The sequence below is a fragment of the Amphiprion ocellaris genome, chromosome 23 (genome assembly GCF_022539595.1).
Source record: "Amphiprion ocellaris isolate individual 3 ecotype Okinawa chromosome 23, ASM2253959v1, whole genome shotgun sequence".
In the NCBI taxonomy this organism is placed as follows: Eukaryota; Metazoa; Chordata; class Actinopteri; family Pomacentridae; genus Amphiprion; species Amphiprion ocellaris.
The window spans coordinates 70,929-87,079 of NC_072788.1; the positions used below are offsets into that span (position 1 = coordinate 70,929).

At 35.1% G+C, this 16,151-nt stretch overlaps 1 protein-coding gene across 1 annotated transcript; it reads right to left on the minus strand.

Moving 5' to 3' along the window:
- Nucleotides 1–5,187: 5,187 nt before the first annotated feature.
- On the minus strand, nucleotides 5,188–15,931 carry cnpy3 (canopy FGF signaling regulator 3). The gene is made up of 6 exons (XM_023297884.3): nucleotides 15,684–15,931; nucleotides 13,472–13,598; nucleotides 10,601–10,697; nucleotides 9,054–9,176; nucleotides 7,962–8,079; nucleotides 5,188–7,032 (listed from the first exon to the last, which is right to left on the minus strand). The coding sequence occupies exons 1-6, from the start codon at nucleotides 15,781–15,783 to the stop codon at nucleotides 6,740–6,742; spliced, it is 858 nt and encodes a 285-aa protein (XP_023153652.1). The 5' UTR covers nucleotides 15,784–15,931; the 3' UTR covers nucleotides 5,188–6,739.
- Between the last annotated feature and the right edge of the window lie 220 nt (nucleotides 15,932–16,151).

Below are 16,151 nucleotides of genomic sequence, written 5' to 3' on the forward strand. Positions count from 1 at the left end.
TCCAGAATCACCTGAAAATGATCCATACTTATGGAAAATTACTCCAGAATCACCTGAAAATTATCCATATTTATGGAAAATTACTCCAGAATCACCTGAAAATGATCCATACTTATGGAAAATTACTCCAGAATCACCTGAAAATTATCCATATTTATGGAAAATTACTCCAGAATCACCTGAAAATGATCCATACTTATGGAAAATTACTCCAGAATCACCTGAAATTTGTCCTAAGTGACTCAAAAATTATCCCAAAGACACAAAAATGATCCAACATGATGAGAAAATTGACCAAAATGATTCAAATGATTTTCATTTTGAAATCATTTTCAGTCCATCTTGTGGGCATTTTAGAGCTTTTTGTGGTCATTTTGTGCATTTTTGTCAGCTGTGATACAAAAAGTCCTGTAATTATATACTGACCCAGATAACACGCATGTAGATAGACACATGTATGAGAGTGTGTTGCTGATTGTTAAAAGGGAACCTGATGGATTGAATTCACTTTAACACACACTCAGAGGCCATTTCATTGAGTCTGATCTAAAGTGGATTTGGCTGCTGGTCGGTTCAGTGGAAGTTGAAACTAAAACCAGTGACGGGGCACCACCTACAGTCAGGAGGAGGAACTGCATCAGAACACCTGCTCAGTGGTTCAGGTGAATCAGAGGATGAATGACTAAATCAGAACTAACGGTGTGAGTTCAAGGCAGAAGATAAACTGATATTAGAGCTGCAACTTCTCTCTCTGCATTTAAAACCAAAATGACAACAATAAAACTGCCCATTTACTGACTGAAATAAAGCTCAAGGTGTCAGTTTCTGTTAAACCAAAGCTGTTTTACACCAAAAAAGAATTTAAAAAAGGTTATTCAGTCTTAAATCATCAGGACCTTCTGCTCCACCATCTCTCATATTCTGGAAATATGTTTTTCACAAATTACAGATATTTAAAATGGTATCTGTGCTAAATATTTAAGAATGTATTTTCTTAGATATATCTGTAGAACCATTCTGCAATTCCACAGCTTCATATATTCATTTTAATGACCAAGTATTTCATATTAAACTATTGTGACGTGCAGCTAAAATATGGTTCAGAAATATCACCAGCTGATTTCTGCTTTATCAGTTTATTTGTTAATATGAGCCTAAAGATGGGACTTTACGTGATGGGCTGAATTTTTATCATCACAGATTATTGATCTACTTCTACAACATTCCAGATTCAGAATCAATGACGTGGTGAGAAATACCAGGGGAATTTTCAGGTTTATAATCTTTCTAGTTTCTTAGATGTTGTTGTTCAAACAGCTTCTAATTTGCAAAAAGATCTGCAGAAAAGTAAATCTCAGGAAGCTAAAATAACACAAATACACTCATAAATATCTGTATTTTATAATATAAAACTTTCATGCAAATCAAAGACGATCGAGAATAAATAGTTTTTTTAAATGTGATGAATTGAAATGGAATAATTGTATTAAACAGGTTAATTTATTCAGATTCTGGATTATATTCTATAATTGTCCCCGGGGGGGCAATTAAAAAGGGCACATAGAGCAGGCAGTGCAACACAATGTAATAAAGAAATAAGGATAAATATATATACAAATCTAGAGCAAGTAATATAAGAATAAAAATAAAACAATAAAATAAAAAAAAGACAAAAAAACACACATTAGTAACATACTAGTGCAAATACAAATGAAAAGTAGGTGCAATATGGCAATTTATTTCATTTTATGTGGATTGTTTTCTGTTTTGTTTTTAGAATATTTCATGTATTATTAGTTTTTATTTGTGACAGAAGGACAGAAAAGGAGCAAATATTCACATTTGAGGAAGCTGGAACTAGAAAATGTTGATGCTCCATAAACATTTTAAATGTCACATTAGTTGTTTTTGTCTAATTAACCACTAATTATTTCCCTCCACTGTTACCAACCTACAGTGTGGTCATTCCTACTGAACACACACCAGCTGCAGCATAAATCTGAATAGTTAGAGGAACACGACAACCAAATAACCTATAGACAACCTAACCCTATAGAAAAATAAACAGACAAAAAAAACTAAAGAAAAACAACAACAACAACTATATATAAAAGAAAAACACTGCAGTGGAAAAAGAGGAAGAGAGAAAGAGGAAACTGACAACGTTAGTTCTCTGAAGGGAAACAGACGTCTGGTTAAGATGAACTATTACAGACAGGAGTTTACTCTGCACACAAGACTGAACATTTCTACAACACGGTTCTATAACAGGCTTCTACAACATGGTTATACCAACACGCTTCTACAACACGGTTCCACCAACACGCTTCTACAACACGGTTCCACCAACACGCTTCTACAACACGGTTCCACCAACACGCTTCTACATCACGGCTCTCCAGCACAGTTCCACCTAGCAAACAGAGGTTCAAACACAACTATCTCCAGACCATCTCTTTATCAATGATCAGAGTTCTACCTTCAGACCAGGAATATCTCCAGACTTCCACAGAGGAGGGTCCAGATTTATCACTTTTCATGGACTTTCTCCATCAGAACCATCTGATGCTTTAACAACTGCCAGGTCCAGTCTGTTATTAATACAGGAGATCTGAACTAAACAACAACAAGCTTTACAGTAAACAAATCATTAAATAAATAAACAAACAAGGGAGTTAAGAGCCTTCAGTGTAATTTATGATGTAAATTTACCTGACGAACCTGCATACTAAGCATTCAAAATATGAAATAAAACATGTTAAGGTTTATTATTAATTTTGAAGATGAACCTGACTAGTTTAAATAGAAGACAGAGACCCAACACTAATATAAATAATGGAGATAAACAAATGGTTTCCTTCCAGACATACGTGATATTATATTGTTTATTGTAGTGTTGTTTTGTTTTGTTTTGGTTCAGTTGCTTGTCTTTTATTTATTCACGTATTTCCTAAGTTGCTCTGTACTCTAAAATATAAATAGGTGTACCTATAAATGGTATATAAAATTCTTCTATTAATATCATTTTTATTTTGTGTTTGCATCTTTAATTCCCTCAGGATTAATAAAGTATCTATCTATCTATCTATCTATCTATCTATCTTGCTCTTCTGTGTTATGGATGTTTCTGGAGGATGTAATAAAAAAGTATAATTGAAAAAATAATAGAGATAAATCAGACTAATATAAACTAAAGTTATTAACCTACAGAATAAACACAGAAACCAAACAAACCCAAGGATTCCCTGTGAGCAAGCTGAGTTTTTGTGTCTTACTGTGTTTTATTAGTTCACCATAAACAGCCTAATAATAATAATAATAATAATAATAATAAGTCTTACCCGTATGATGACACAGGATCCTTTCAGGGATGTTGAGTCCAGTTGTGTTACCATTAAACTCCAGATTCCAGTTTTTATCCAGGTTTAAATCGCAGGGACTCTATTCTTCTATAAAATAAAACCCAAACTGTCCCTGTTTACAGTCTGTCCGTTAATCCTCCGTTAGCTAGTGTCCGTTAATCCTCCGTGAACAGCCGCAGCTGGTTGAGCTAATTAATTAGCAGTTAGCTTAGCGGTTAGCTTAGCAGTTAGCCTACAGCCGTCCGGTGGCTAGTCAGAGAAGCGCGAATCTTCCAGAACAACAACAGAGTTCAAACTCCTCCTCCTGCTGACGGCTTCATTTAGTCTGGTGTTTAAACACGAGTTCTGTTTGAAAAATAGTTTTAAAATATTTTAAAAACTGACTTAAACGTACCGACTGCGAAAGACGCCACGTCGCGATGAGGATGGTCTGACCTTTCATAAGCCCCGCTCCTTTCGGTACAGTTAGTGCGCAGGCGCGACTCCTCCCACGCCAAAATATATAATAATTTAATATATAAACACATATATAATAAATAATACTACTAATAATGATGATAATAACAATAATAGTTTTAAAAATATTTTAAAAAACAACTTCGATCAGAAGACAAAAGACGCAGGGGCGATGACGACGGTCTGACCTTTGCTAAGCCCCGCCCCTTTCGGTATAATTAGTGCGCAGGCGCGATTTTCCCCAAATAAATAATTTTATATACAAATAATAATAATAATAATAACAATAATAATAAATATAGAAATAATGATAGTCATAATAATGATGATAATAATAGTAATAATAATAATAATAATAATAATAATAATAATAATAATAATAATAATAATAATAATAATGGAATTAAAGTGTTACTGTGTTTTTGTATTTTTTTTTTCTTTTTTAGGTGGTGCTATATTCTGTTCTTGGTACAAGCAGCTGTTGGAATTAATGTTGCTATATGATATATTAAAATATTAGTATATCACATATATTAATAGATCAATACCTACCTTTTGAGACTGACTTTTGATCGATTTAATAAATGTATTTTTTACTATGTATTCAAAATTTTTTCTCACTGATGTGAATTATATATTTGTCTATTTATCTACAGGTTTTACTATATTTTATTTGTCTTTTAATTTCCTTTTGTCAAAAATTTCACCTTTCTGGCTCCTGTTAGTAAGAATTAAAAACATATTTACAGAAAAAAAACAACATGAACATGTATGCAGACACCAAGTTAAACATCTATAGTCCAGAGAAAACTGAATCTGATGCAACAACAGCAGCAGTTTGGTAAAAAAAAAAAATTTCAACTGTAGACAGTAAAGTTCAAATATATTTAATAACCCTCACATTTTTAATTGGTCAGGAACTTCAACGGTTTGGGAAATGTGTTTTTTTCTTGAGTAACATTATGTAAAATAATAAATACTATTGTACAGAAACAGAAATGCAAAACAAGCTTTAGATTCTTTGAAAATAAATAAATGAGTAATATTTGCAGAGTTTAGGTCATAAACGACAATTATTCCAAATATTACATCAATGTGCAGATTAAATTGAACAAAACCAGTTGGAATCCATCTTTGAACTGAATAAAAATCTGGTTTGTTCACTAATAAACGATGAGTCAAGGTTAAAACTGCTGCAGAAATCATTAATAAAACATTTTTTGAACTTACTTTGATTGCTGCAGCTGAAAATAAATATTTACGAATTGTGTAATTTTGCTGCTCTCTGGTGGTCAGAAACAGAAATTACACCAACATAGAGGGAATTCAGATTAAAATCAGGAGTTCATTCACCAAACCGACACGTTCAGAGTTTTAAATGCTGTTTATTGATCCTCTGATGCTCTGGTTTAAAAAGCAACACAGCCAGCGGATTACACACCATCAATAAAAACCTGGTAGAAACACACACTGGAGAAACTGCAAAAATCACACACAACCTTCATCTTTCAACAACACACACACACACACACACATTAAATAGCAGCTCTTTTACAGCAAACAGAAATAAAACCGTCGATGAAAAAAATTATCGTAACAAACAACAACACAAATCATTTACATTTATATTAAAAATAGAAATCCTTCACGTTGTTTTTACTGTTTAAAGTGGAATTTCACTGAAACTGAGACCTTATTATTGTCGTATTTTGGCATAAAATGAGAAAATCTGCTTCGTTGAGATGGTTAAAGGTACAAATTCAACAGAAATAAAAGGACAATTCTCTGCTAGGTTTAATTAAACATGATAAAATCAGTTGCTCCTGTACTCCTGGTTGGTTTCTCACTGAATAACGAACATTTTAATAGGAACACCTGAGCAATCTAATGCAGGACAAACACTTTTTACAGTTTCATATTTGACAAAATGTGACAAAATATTAAGAGAACATTCCAACCTAATACAGTTTAATACAGCAGTGGGTCACCAGATGAATTTCAGACAACAAATTAAATTCAAAACAATTAGAAACAGCAGATTTTAGCCTTAATGGTTATAAAAGACACAGTATGAGTGCTGTGGAGGTGATTCTAATAAAGTGTTTAAAGTTTATTAACCGTCCACTAAACTGAACCTTCTCCTTCTTAAAAACATCTGGAATGAACATTTCTGGAACTACGAGGCTTTAAAACAAACACAAAAAACATCAACAAACAGTCCCATTATGCAGTGATACAGAAAGAAACCTTCAGATCTAATTAACATCCAGCTGAAACACAGAAAACTAAACTCCTTTCTTGAGTTGTCACAGCTTTAAACTCTGAGGAGTCACAGATCCAGTGTTAATGCAGATATTTATCAGTTTATTATAAATTATTTAGTCTAAAGTAGCAATCAGGAGCTTTCAGGACCCAAAGAGCCGCTAAAACTAATTCTCAGGTCGACTTATGAGTTAAAAACTAAACAACAAACCTGAGAAATACAGAAAATGATCCCATCTGATGAAGGAAAATGAGATCCAGTTTGGCTGTTTGCTGATCAATGAGTTAAATTATTAAAAATGGAGCTTACAGAGTTGTTCTTACTGATGGAAAATCTAATAAAACTCCAGCTCTGATAAACTAAATCACCCTTAAGGGGTTTTACTGAGATGAATCTGAGTTTTAAAGCCTGGATTCAGCCAACATGAGGGAGAAAATGACCAAAATAAGAGCAGAAACATGAGATAAGTTTGAAATACTGGATATAAATGTTGAGGTGGCCTCTGATTCCTCACATAACAAACAGCACCAGGTTCCAGACCTTAGAAACCGTTAATTGTAACAGAATCCAGACAGAAAGTTTCCGTTAACAGAACAGAATCCAGCTGCAGACTAGTTTTACTAAGGTGGACCTCCAGACTTCCAGGAGGAGGAGGGACTCACAGCTCTGTCTTCTGCCCAGACAGAGGCACCTGAGGCTGGATCTCCTCGTCCCTTGTGGCCCCTCCGTCCATCCCTCCATCCATCTTCTCCACCAGGGCTTTACTCTTCTTCTTCTTCTTCTTCTCCTTCTTCTTCTTCTCCGAACCCCCGTCCCCTCCGTCTCCCCCGTCCTCCCCTCTTCCTTTCCCCTTCTTTCCTCCCTTCTTCTTCTTCTTTTTCTTCTTCTTGTCCTCTGCGATGGCTGCCTGGTCTCCCTTCTTCCTGCCGGAGAATTCCTCCTGCAGACAGGCTAGAGGGCAAAGAAAACACAAACGGATTAAAATCAGAGAGCAGAGAGGCAGAAAATTTACCTTCATGAGTGGTTTTAGTCTCATTTTTCCTCCCTGTGGCTCATTTTACTGTAATATAAAATCCTGCATCTCCATGGAAACAACAACCAACATTTAGTGAACAGTTCTGGACATTTAATTAGTTTTTATGAATATTTTTCAGACATTTTTTTAAAATAAACATTGTTTAATTTTAATGTATTTCTTAAGTACTTTTCTAAATTCACAACATTGTCTTGTATTTATGATGATCTTTCATTATTTTTCACATTTTTTTGGATATCTTCAGAAATTTTGTGGTAGTTTTTGGAGATTTTTCAGATACTTTCCGGCACTTTTGGGACATTGTTTTATTTTTTCACAGCTTTTATAAATTTAGTTGTAGTTTTAATTTTTCGAAATGAGTTTTAATTTTCTTGCATTTTTAAAATATTTTTTGGGATATATATCATTTTTTTCACAATTTATAAATAATTGATCAACATTTTTGCAAATTTCTTAGTAGCTTTTAGATTTTTGGAGATTTTTTTTTAACTTTCTTGCAATTTTTAGCAAAACCAACATTTTCTGAATTTTTCACACATTTTTTGGACATTTTTTTTCTTGCAAATGTTATGAATACAGTTTAGTTGAAATGTATTTGTTAAAAGTATTTTTCAGAATTCATTAAATTTTCTTGCATTTTTAAAATAATTTGGGGGATATTTAATTATTCCTAATGAATCAGATGATTTCTGGCTCTGATAAATGCTGTAATTCTGGTGACTTTCAAATCTAATCTTTTTAGAGGTTTTTGAAAGACATAAAAAAGGGAAAGAGGAAAAAAAACCTGAATAAAAGGAGAAAGAGCAGCAGAAGGTAATGACAGTAGAGAGATAAGGCGTGTTACCCGTGTCCTGTCCTCTCAGAACATGCTTCTCACACAGATATGTGGTCAGGTCCTCCTCCTGGCTGCCTTTATACCAGTCTTCAATCACGTCCTCATACTGCTCCACCAGGACGTCACACTGACAAACACACAGTCAATAAGAATAATTACCAACACAAACCACTGATTTTACTGTGTTTGACTACTTTCTGTCGTTTTGTGTCTGTTTTTGTCATTTTGTGTCTCATTTTTGTCGTTTTGTGACTCGTTTTTGTCGTTTTGTGACTTGTTTTTGTCGTTTTGTGTCTCGTTTTTGCCGTTTTATATCTTGTTTTTGTTGTTTTGTGTCTCATTTTTGTCGTTTTGTGACTTGTTTTTGTCATTTTGTGTCTCGTTTTTGTCGTTTTGTGACTTGCTTTTGTCGTTTTGTGTCTCGTCTTTGTGTCTCGTCTGTCGTTTTGTGTCTCGTTTTTCTAATTTTGTGTCTCATTTTTCTCACTTTCCATCTCGTTTTTGTCGTTTTGTCTCATTTTTGTCGTTTTGTGTCTCATTTTTGTCGTTTTGTGTCTCGTTTTTCTCATTTTGTGTCTCATTTTCTCATTTTGTGTCTCATTTTTCTCATTTTCTGTCTTGTTTTTGTTGTTTTGTGTCTTGTTTCTAGAAACATCTTCCAGAGAAGTCCGTCTGTTTTTCCTGAAGCTCCTCCGATCACCAGGACCTGGATGAGTTTAGCAGCGCTGGCATCATGACAAAGACTTCTGGAGTGGTTAATGACTTCCAGATATGTTAAAACAAAGACAAGATCAATGAGCAGAGTTTCTGAATTGACTCAATCAGCTCAGATGTTCGCTGTGATCCAGTTGTGTTATTGATTAATCCACTAATGACTGATGCTGCTGGAGGCTATTATGTAAGAGGGTTGTTTTTATTATTTTAGTATGTTATTCTGAATTACCAAGTGTCCTTCCATCTGTGTTTGCATGAACAGCATCTATCTTGGTGCACAGACAGTAGAATGAATGCTATCTGAAGATGCTAATGTCTAATGCTATGTTTTGTGAAAGTTCTATATTAGTTACAAATATAAAAGAGGAACTTATTGTTAGAAATCACCTGTTTTTTCAGGTCAGCTACTTCTGCTGAGGTCTCGTTCCAGAGCTCAAAGGGAATATCCATCACCACGTTCACTCCTTTGTTCACCAACCCGTGGAGGGTGGAGAAGGTCTCAGACATGCCCTGCAGAGAACCATCATACAACATACATGGACCAGCGTTAGACAGCAGGTTACACATCCAGACTTCTAGTTCTAATGTTTTAGCTGCAAACAGGGATCAGATGGACGTTGCTGACCTTTATTTAGCTGATTAAAGTTTATTTAATGAACAGAAACTAAACATTAAAAAGCTGCAGGATCACGTCCTGGAAATCTGACATCTGCGGCTTCTACATCAAACTCCTCAGAAAGCTTTAAGTCAAACTGCCTAAGATACATGTGAGCTAGAAAATCTTAATTCTATACTTTTTATGGTTGATTAAGGCTGATTTTTACTGTCACTGCTGTTACTAAAAACTTACAAACGTCCATTTGAAGTGATGACATATTTTAATAAACGTACTTTAACTCTAATACATGTAAATATATATGATGTAACGGTAGATTAATCCAATAACTAATGTTTCTAGAGGCTGCAGAGGAAGCTAGGCTAGTTAGAGTTTAGCATAGCTAACTTAGTTCATTGTTTTCTTTTTTCTCCATTATGATTCAGAAACAAGCTGAATTATTCTGCTGTGTTTTCTATTTTATTTTCTACTTCTGCCTGTAAACCATCAGAATAACCTGTGTTTGGAAAAGGTGCTGGAGAAATAAAGCTTTCTGCAGGTATTTTACAGAACAACATTCAGCTAAAGGACAAAAATTATTCAGAAAACAAACCAGAGGAGATGCAAAAAACTGAAAGATAATAAATGAAGTGGAAACACAACCAAACTATTTAACAAAAAATAAATAAATTTAATAAATAAATAAAATAAATTTTAAAAAAGGCCAAAGTTATTAATAAAACTAAAGAGAGGCGCAGGCCATAAAACCGAAAGGTGCTAAATAAATTAAACGGAAACACAACCAAACTACTGCGCAGTTTAATCCACTACTGATGTAGAAATATTAGGGCTGGGACTTTAATGTGTTAATTTAGATTAAATAATTACAGAAAAAATAACCCCTTTAAATAAATAACACATTTAATTTCTCAGTTCCCTAATTTCTGTCCCACCGGTAACACTGATGAACACTCCAGCCCTGTAGGTGGCGCTAATGAACCTAAAGTCTGTTTGCGTTTTAATTTTGTCGCATTTTTAAAAATATTTTTTGGACATTCATTTTTTTTTACAATTTATTAAGAATTTATCAACATTTTTGGGACATTTTTTCAAATTTGTTCGCAGCTTTTGAGTTGTATTCATATTTTTGGAGATTTTTCCGACACTTTCTGTCACTTTTGGGACATTGTTTTATTTTCTCACAGCTTTTAGGATTTTTAGACCTACCTGTAGCTCTACAGGTAGGTGAATGTACAGGTAGGTAAATCTATAGGTAGTAAATCTACAGGTAGGTGAATGTACAGGTAGGTGAATCGATAGGTAGGTAATCCAGACCTACCTTGGCGAAGCGGTTGCTGCCAGTCCTCTCTTTGTGCAGGTTGTACTCCAGCAGCCTCTGACAGACGTTTTCTACCACCTCGATGAACCTCAGGTCTCTGTGGACGAACACACGGCAGTTAGAGACATCTGAAGCTTCCATCCCTGGAGATAAACCCCGTTAGTGTTCCTGACAGAGTTCAGTGTTTCTGTTTCTTCCAGCCTTTTGCTCAGACCATCAGCTGCTGCTCTGTGAAGGTCGACTTCCAATCACAGTTTCTGTCCAACGTTTTTCTGGTGGAACATCTTGACTGATTCACACTGATGTTTGTTTTTTGGTCTAAAATGTGTCAGAAAATGGTGAAAATGTTCGATTATAATGCCTTGTTTTGTCAACAACCTGTTAACTGTCACAGAGGAGGAAAGAAACCATAAAGTATTCACATTGAGGATGCTACAACCACAGAATTTAGACTTTATCTATAAATATTTCCAGAGTTCCAGGTCCTTCAAGTCCATAAGGTGGGTTGTGAGGATCAGAAATGATGGAAAAAGTCCATTAATGGTTTTTTACCATCATTTCTGATCCTCAGAACTTCATCAGTCCAGCAGATAGAACCATGACATTTAAGAGGAAAAACACATCTGAGTTCTGGTAAAAACTGACACCAGATCAGTTTAAATCCATCCAGGTGTCTCAGTCTGAACACTAAATCTGGTTTATGTTCATTTTCTCTGAAAACACAGTCCTAGAAACAATCACTCGTTCCCCGGACAAATAAACTAGTCAAAAAATGAGCTGAAATGTGTCCAAAGTTGTTATAAAACTTTGAAAAATTTGCAAAAATTTGTCCAAAATTACAAAATAAATTCCAGAAAGAATCCAAAAGTGTTCCAAATGTGACATAATGTGTCCAAAATTAGCAAAAAAATGTCGAAATTGTACAAATTAAGTCTCAAATAGCCAAAAATGGTCCAGAATTCACCAAATTATGTCGAATTTCGTCACAGTTTGTCCAAAATTATAAAAAATATCCAAAATTTGTCACAATCTAAACACTAAACCTGTTTTTTATACCACACTTTGAGCATCAGTATTATGGGATGTATCATAGTATGAACAGAAAAAACTATAGAGATGATTCATTTTCTCTGGTTTTGAGTCACTTTAGAGAAGTTTTTGTCGTTTTAGACAAGAATTGGGTCACTCTGGCCAAATTTCGTTGACTGAAAACTTAAAATATTCCAATGTGTACATTTTCTTGAAGACTCCTCTTCACTTGAGTCATTTTAGAGAACTTTCTGATCATTTTAGACAAATTTTTTAGTGAATGAATGTCATTTTGGATGAGAACTGAATCATTTTTTTGATTTTTGTCATGTTAGACATATTTTGAGTAATTCTGAACAAATCTGGACAAAAGTTTAGTCAGCTTGGACAAATCTTGAGTCCTTTTGGAGATGATTTGGTCTTTTTAAACAGTGCATTGTGGGTAAACTTTCCAGGCTCATATCAGCATGTGTGATAGGTGGTTGGTCAGAACAAGTTCTAGACAATGAAAGGAGCATTTTTACACACAGAAGATACCAGGATAATCTCATAGACATGATTCACTCAGTAGAAAAACAGTTTCCTGATATAAGCAGATTTTACCACTCTATAAAGCTGTGAAATGGAGAAGCAGCATCGGTTCATGTTCTTTTTTATAATTAATGTGTTTAATTTAAAAGATTTTGTAGGACCTGAGTCCTGCTGTTTATGCTGCCAACAAAATTAGAAAAATAATGACTTTATTTCTGAGTTTATAGAATTAAAAACAGGCAGAAGACCAGAATTTAAACTGTAGTTGTAACTACAAATAAACTAATCCTGTATTATTAGTATTTTACTCCTCTACAGACAGTTTAAAGCTGAGCGCTGTTCTATAATAAGTTCCTCCAGAGGAACCTGACCACGTTCTGGTCTCCTGCTGCTCCAGAACATCCAGAACCGTCCAGAACATCCAGAACCGTCAATAACCATCCAGAACCATCCAGAACACCCAGAACCGTCAATAACCATCCAGAACCATCCAGAGCACCCAGAACCATCCAGAACCGTCCCGAACAACCAGAACATCCAGAACCATCCAAAACATCCAGAACTGTCCAGAACCATCCAGAACCACTCAGCACATCCAGAACAACCAGAACCATCTAGAACATCCAGAACACCCAGAACCATTCAGAACACCCAGAACCATCCAGAACATCCAGAACCTTTCAGAACAATCAGAATATCCAGAACCATCCACAAACTTCCTGAACCATCCCAAACCACCCAGAACATCCAGAACAACCAGAACCATCCAGAACAACCAGAACCATCCAGAACAACCAGAACCATCCAGAACAACCAGAACAACCAGGATCAACAGGAACATCCAGAACAACCAGAACCATCCAGAACATCCAGAACCATCCAGAACATCCTCCAGAACAACCAGATCATCCACAAACATCCAGAACATCCAGAACCATCTAGAACATCCAGAACATCCACAAACATCCAGAACATCCAGAACCATCCAGAACAACCAGAACATCCACAAACATCCAGAACATCCAGAACCATCTAGAACATCCGGAACATCCACAAATATCCAGAACATCCAGAACCATCCAGAACAATCAGAACATCCACAAACATCCAGAACCACCCAGAACATCCAGAACAACAAGAACCATCCAGAACAACCAGAACATCCAGAACCATCCAGAACAACCAGAACCACCCAGAACCATCAGTCCTCCTGAGACGTTCCACTCCACTGTTCCTGCTTCATTTAAAGTACCGCTGAAATTAAATCACCACGGAACCAAAGAAACGGAACACAAACTCAGAGGAACTTACGACTTGTGGTACTTGATGGGCGGCGCTCCCTTTCCGTCGATGAATCGATAGTTTCTGTCGATCACCTCTTTGGTTTTTCCCGTCTCCTCAAACGCCGACTTCATCTCAATGCTGACAAACTTACAGACTGAAGAGAGAAAAGGAGGAAGAATCTGATGTTTTACAGATTCTCTGAGGTGTTTATATGGAGGTTTTATTCTACTACAGATGAACGGATGTTTTCAACTCTAACATGTCGTCTTTAGTTCATTCTTTAGTCTCAGTTCTTCAATAAACAGCTGGATTGTGTTTATGTTTTATATATCATACCAATACACACACATATACACATATACACACACACACACATATATATGTATATATATATATATATACATATATATATATATATATATATATATATATATATATATATATATATATATATATATATATATATATATATATATATATATATATATATATATATATATATATATGGGCTGCACAGTGGCGTAGTGGTTAGCACTTTCGCCTTGCAGCGAGAAGGTCCCTGGTTCCCGTCCCGGCTTTCCCGGGATCTTTCTGCATGGAGTTTGCATGTTCTCCCTGTGCATGCGTGGGTTTTCTCCGGGTACTCCGGCTTCCTCCCACAGTCCAAAAATATGCTGAGGTTAATTGATTACTCTAAATTGCCCGTAGGTGTGAATGTGTGAGTGCTTGTTTGTCTGTATATGTAGCCCTGCGACAGACTGGTGACCTGTCTAGGGTGTCCCCTGCCTTCGCCCGAGTCAGCTGGGATAGGCTCCAGCCCCCCATGACCCTAGTGAGGATCAAGCGGTGTATAGATAATGGATGGATGGATATATATATATATTTTTTTTTTTTTTTTTTTTTAAATTGTTGTTTTATCTGGTAATTATTTCATCCATGAATCATTTTATCTCTAAAATGACAGAAAACCTAAAATTGTCTCTAAAATATCATTGCTTTGTTTGTTAACAGTAATAAATATGATAAATAGTGATTTTCTAGTCATTTAAGAAAAAATAAAGGTTTTAATATTGCATATTTTACAACAACTACAGTTTACCAAAGCAATGTGTGAATTATTAAAAGGCAAAAACAAATCAGAAAAGCTAAAGAAATATTCAATACTGAAACCGAAGACCAAAATCAGGATAAAAAAACTAACCCTATTTTTTTAATAAACACTAAAGTGATAAAAGAGAAAAAGTGAGACCAACAGCCTTTAAGGACTGCAAGCAGCTAAAAAATGAAATTTAACTGGAGAATTTTTGACATTTTCACAATAAAGGACTTATATTACGTGTTATTAAGTTCAAACCATCAATTTACAAAATACTGCTTTAAATATACGGAGGAAAATTTTAATTATTTCACATATTTAAAATAATAAAATATTAATAGTCATTAAAAAACTGAAAACAGATGAAAATAAATAATGAGGTCAAACTGGAGAAAGTTTGGTTTTTGACCCATGAATAAGTCGAGTGATCAACGACCAGCACGATTATTATTTATGATGAGTTTGTCCAGAATTAATCTAAATAATCTAATAGACACGATCCATTTTTTCTCGTTTTGGGTCATTTTGAACAATTTTGGTTGAGGAAAAACGTCAAATAATTTTCCAACATGTACATTTTCTTGAAGACTCCTCTTCACTTAAGTCATTTTAGAGAAGTTTTTGATCATTTTAGATATTTTTTGATAATTTTAGAGATGTTTTTGTCATTTTGGACAAATTTGGACAAAAGTTTAGTCAGCTTGGACAGGTTTTGGGTCATTCTGGACAAATCTGGCTGAAGGAAATCTTCAAATAATAATAATGTCAACAACACAGACTACAGCTTCACATACTGGACATTTCGTGTGGTATTGTGACCGTTATATGATTATTTTTGACATTTTCAAGAGCAAAATACTGATGTTTAGTTAACTGAACAAACAGTGAAGCTCTCCATCCATATTTAGACACCATTTGGTCATAAAGATGAGGTTTAATTCAGCTTTAAGGTCATTTATTAGAGGTTTTATTCAGCTTTAGACCTGTTTAGAGGACCAGAACCTGGTAAATGAGACCGTTACCTTCACATTCAGCTTTAAGGTCATTAGTAGAGGTTTTATTCAGCTTCAAGGTCATTTATTAGAGGTTTTATTTAGCTTTAAGGTCATTTATTAGAAGTTTTATCCAGCTTTAGAACGGTACCTTCACATTTGTTGGGCAGATGAACCCAGTCTTCTTCATCCTTCGCTGCTCCCACCGAACAAAATACCAACAAAAACCAGACGTAGGCGGCTAAAACCATCCCGTCTGCCGAGTTCTTCTCCTTATCTTCTGGTTAAATGTGTCTACTTTCACTAAAACTCCGCTCAGAGCCGTTATTTCCCGTTTTTTTTACATCCCTCTCCGGTTCCTTCTCCGGTTCCTCTCCGGTTCACATCAGCAGACACTTCCGCTTTGGGCATCACGCACGCCCCGCTCTCAGCCAATCAGAGAGGAAGAAGTGGCATCGGCTGGACCAATGAGAGGCCGAGGAGGGACAGACTTTACTAAACAGGCAAACAGGAAGAGAACTTTTTATTTATTTTATTTAAAAAATTATGTTTGAACTGATGGAAGCACGTTTCTGAAGCTTAAAAAAACACGCTATTTATAACTATGAGATATTAAGTC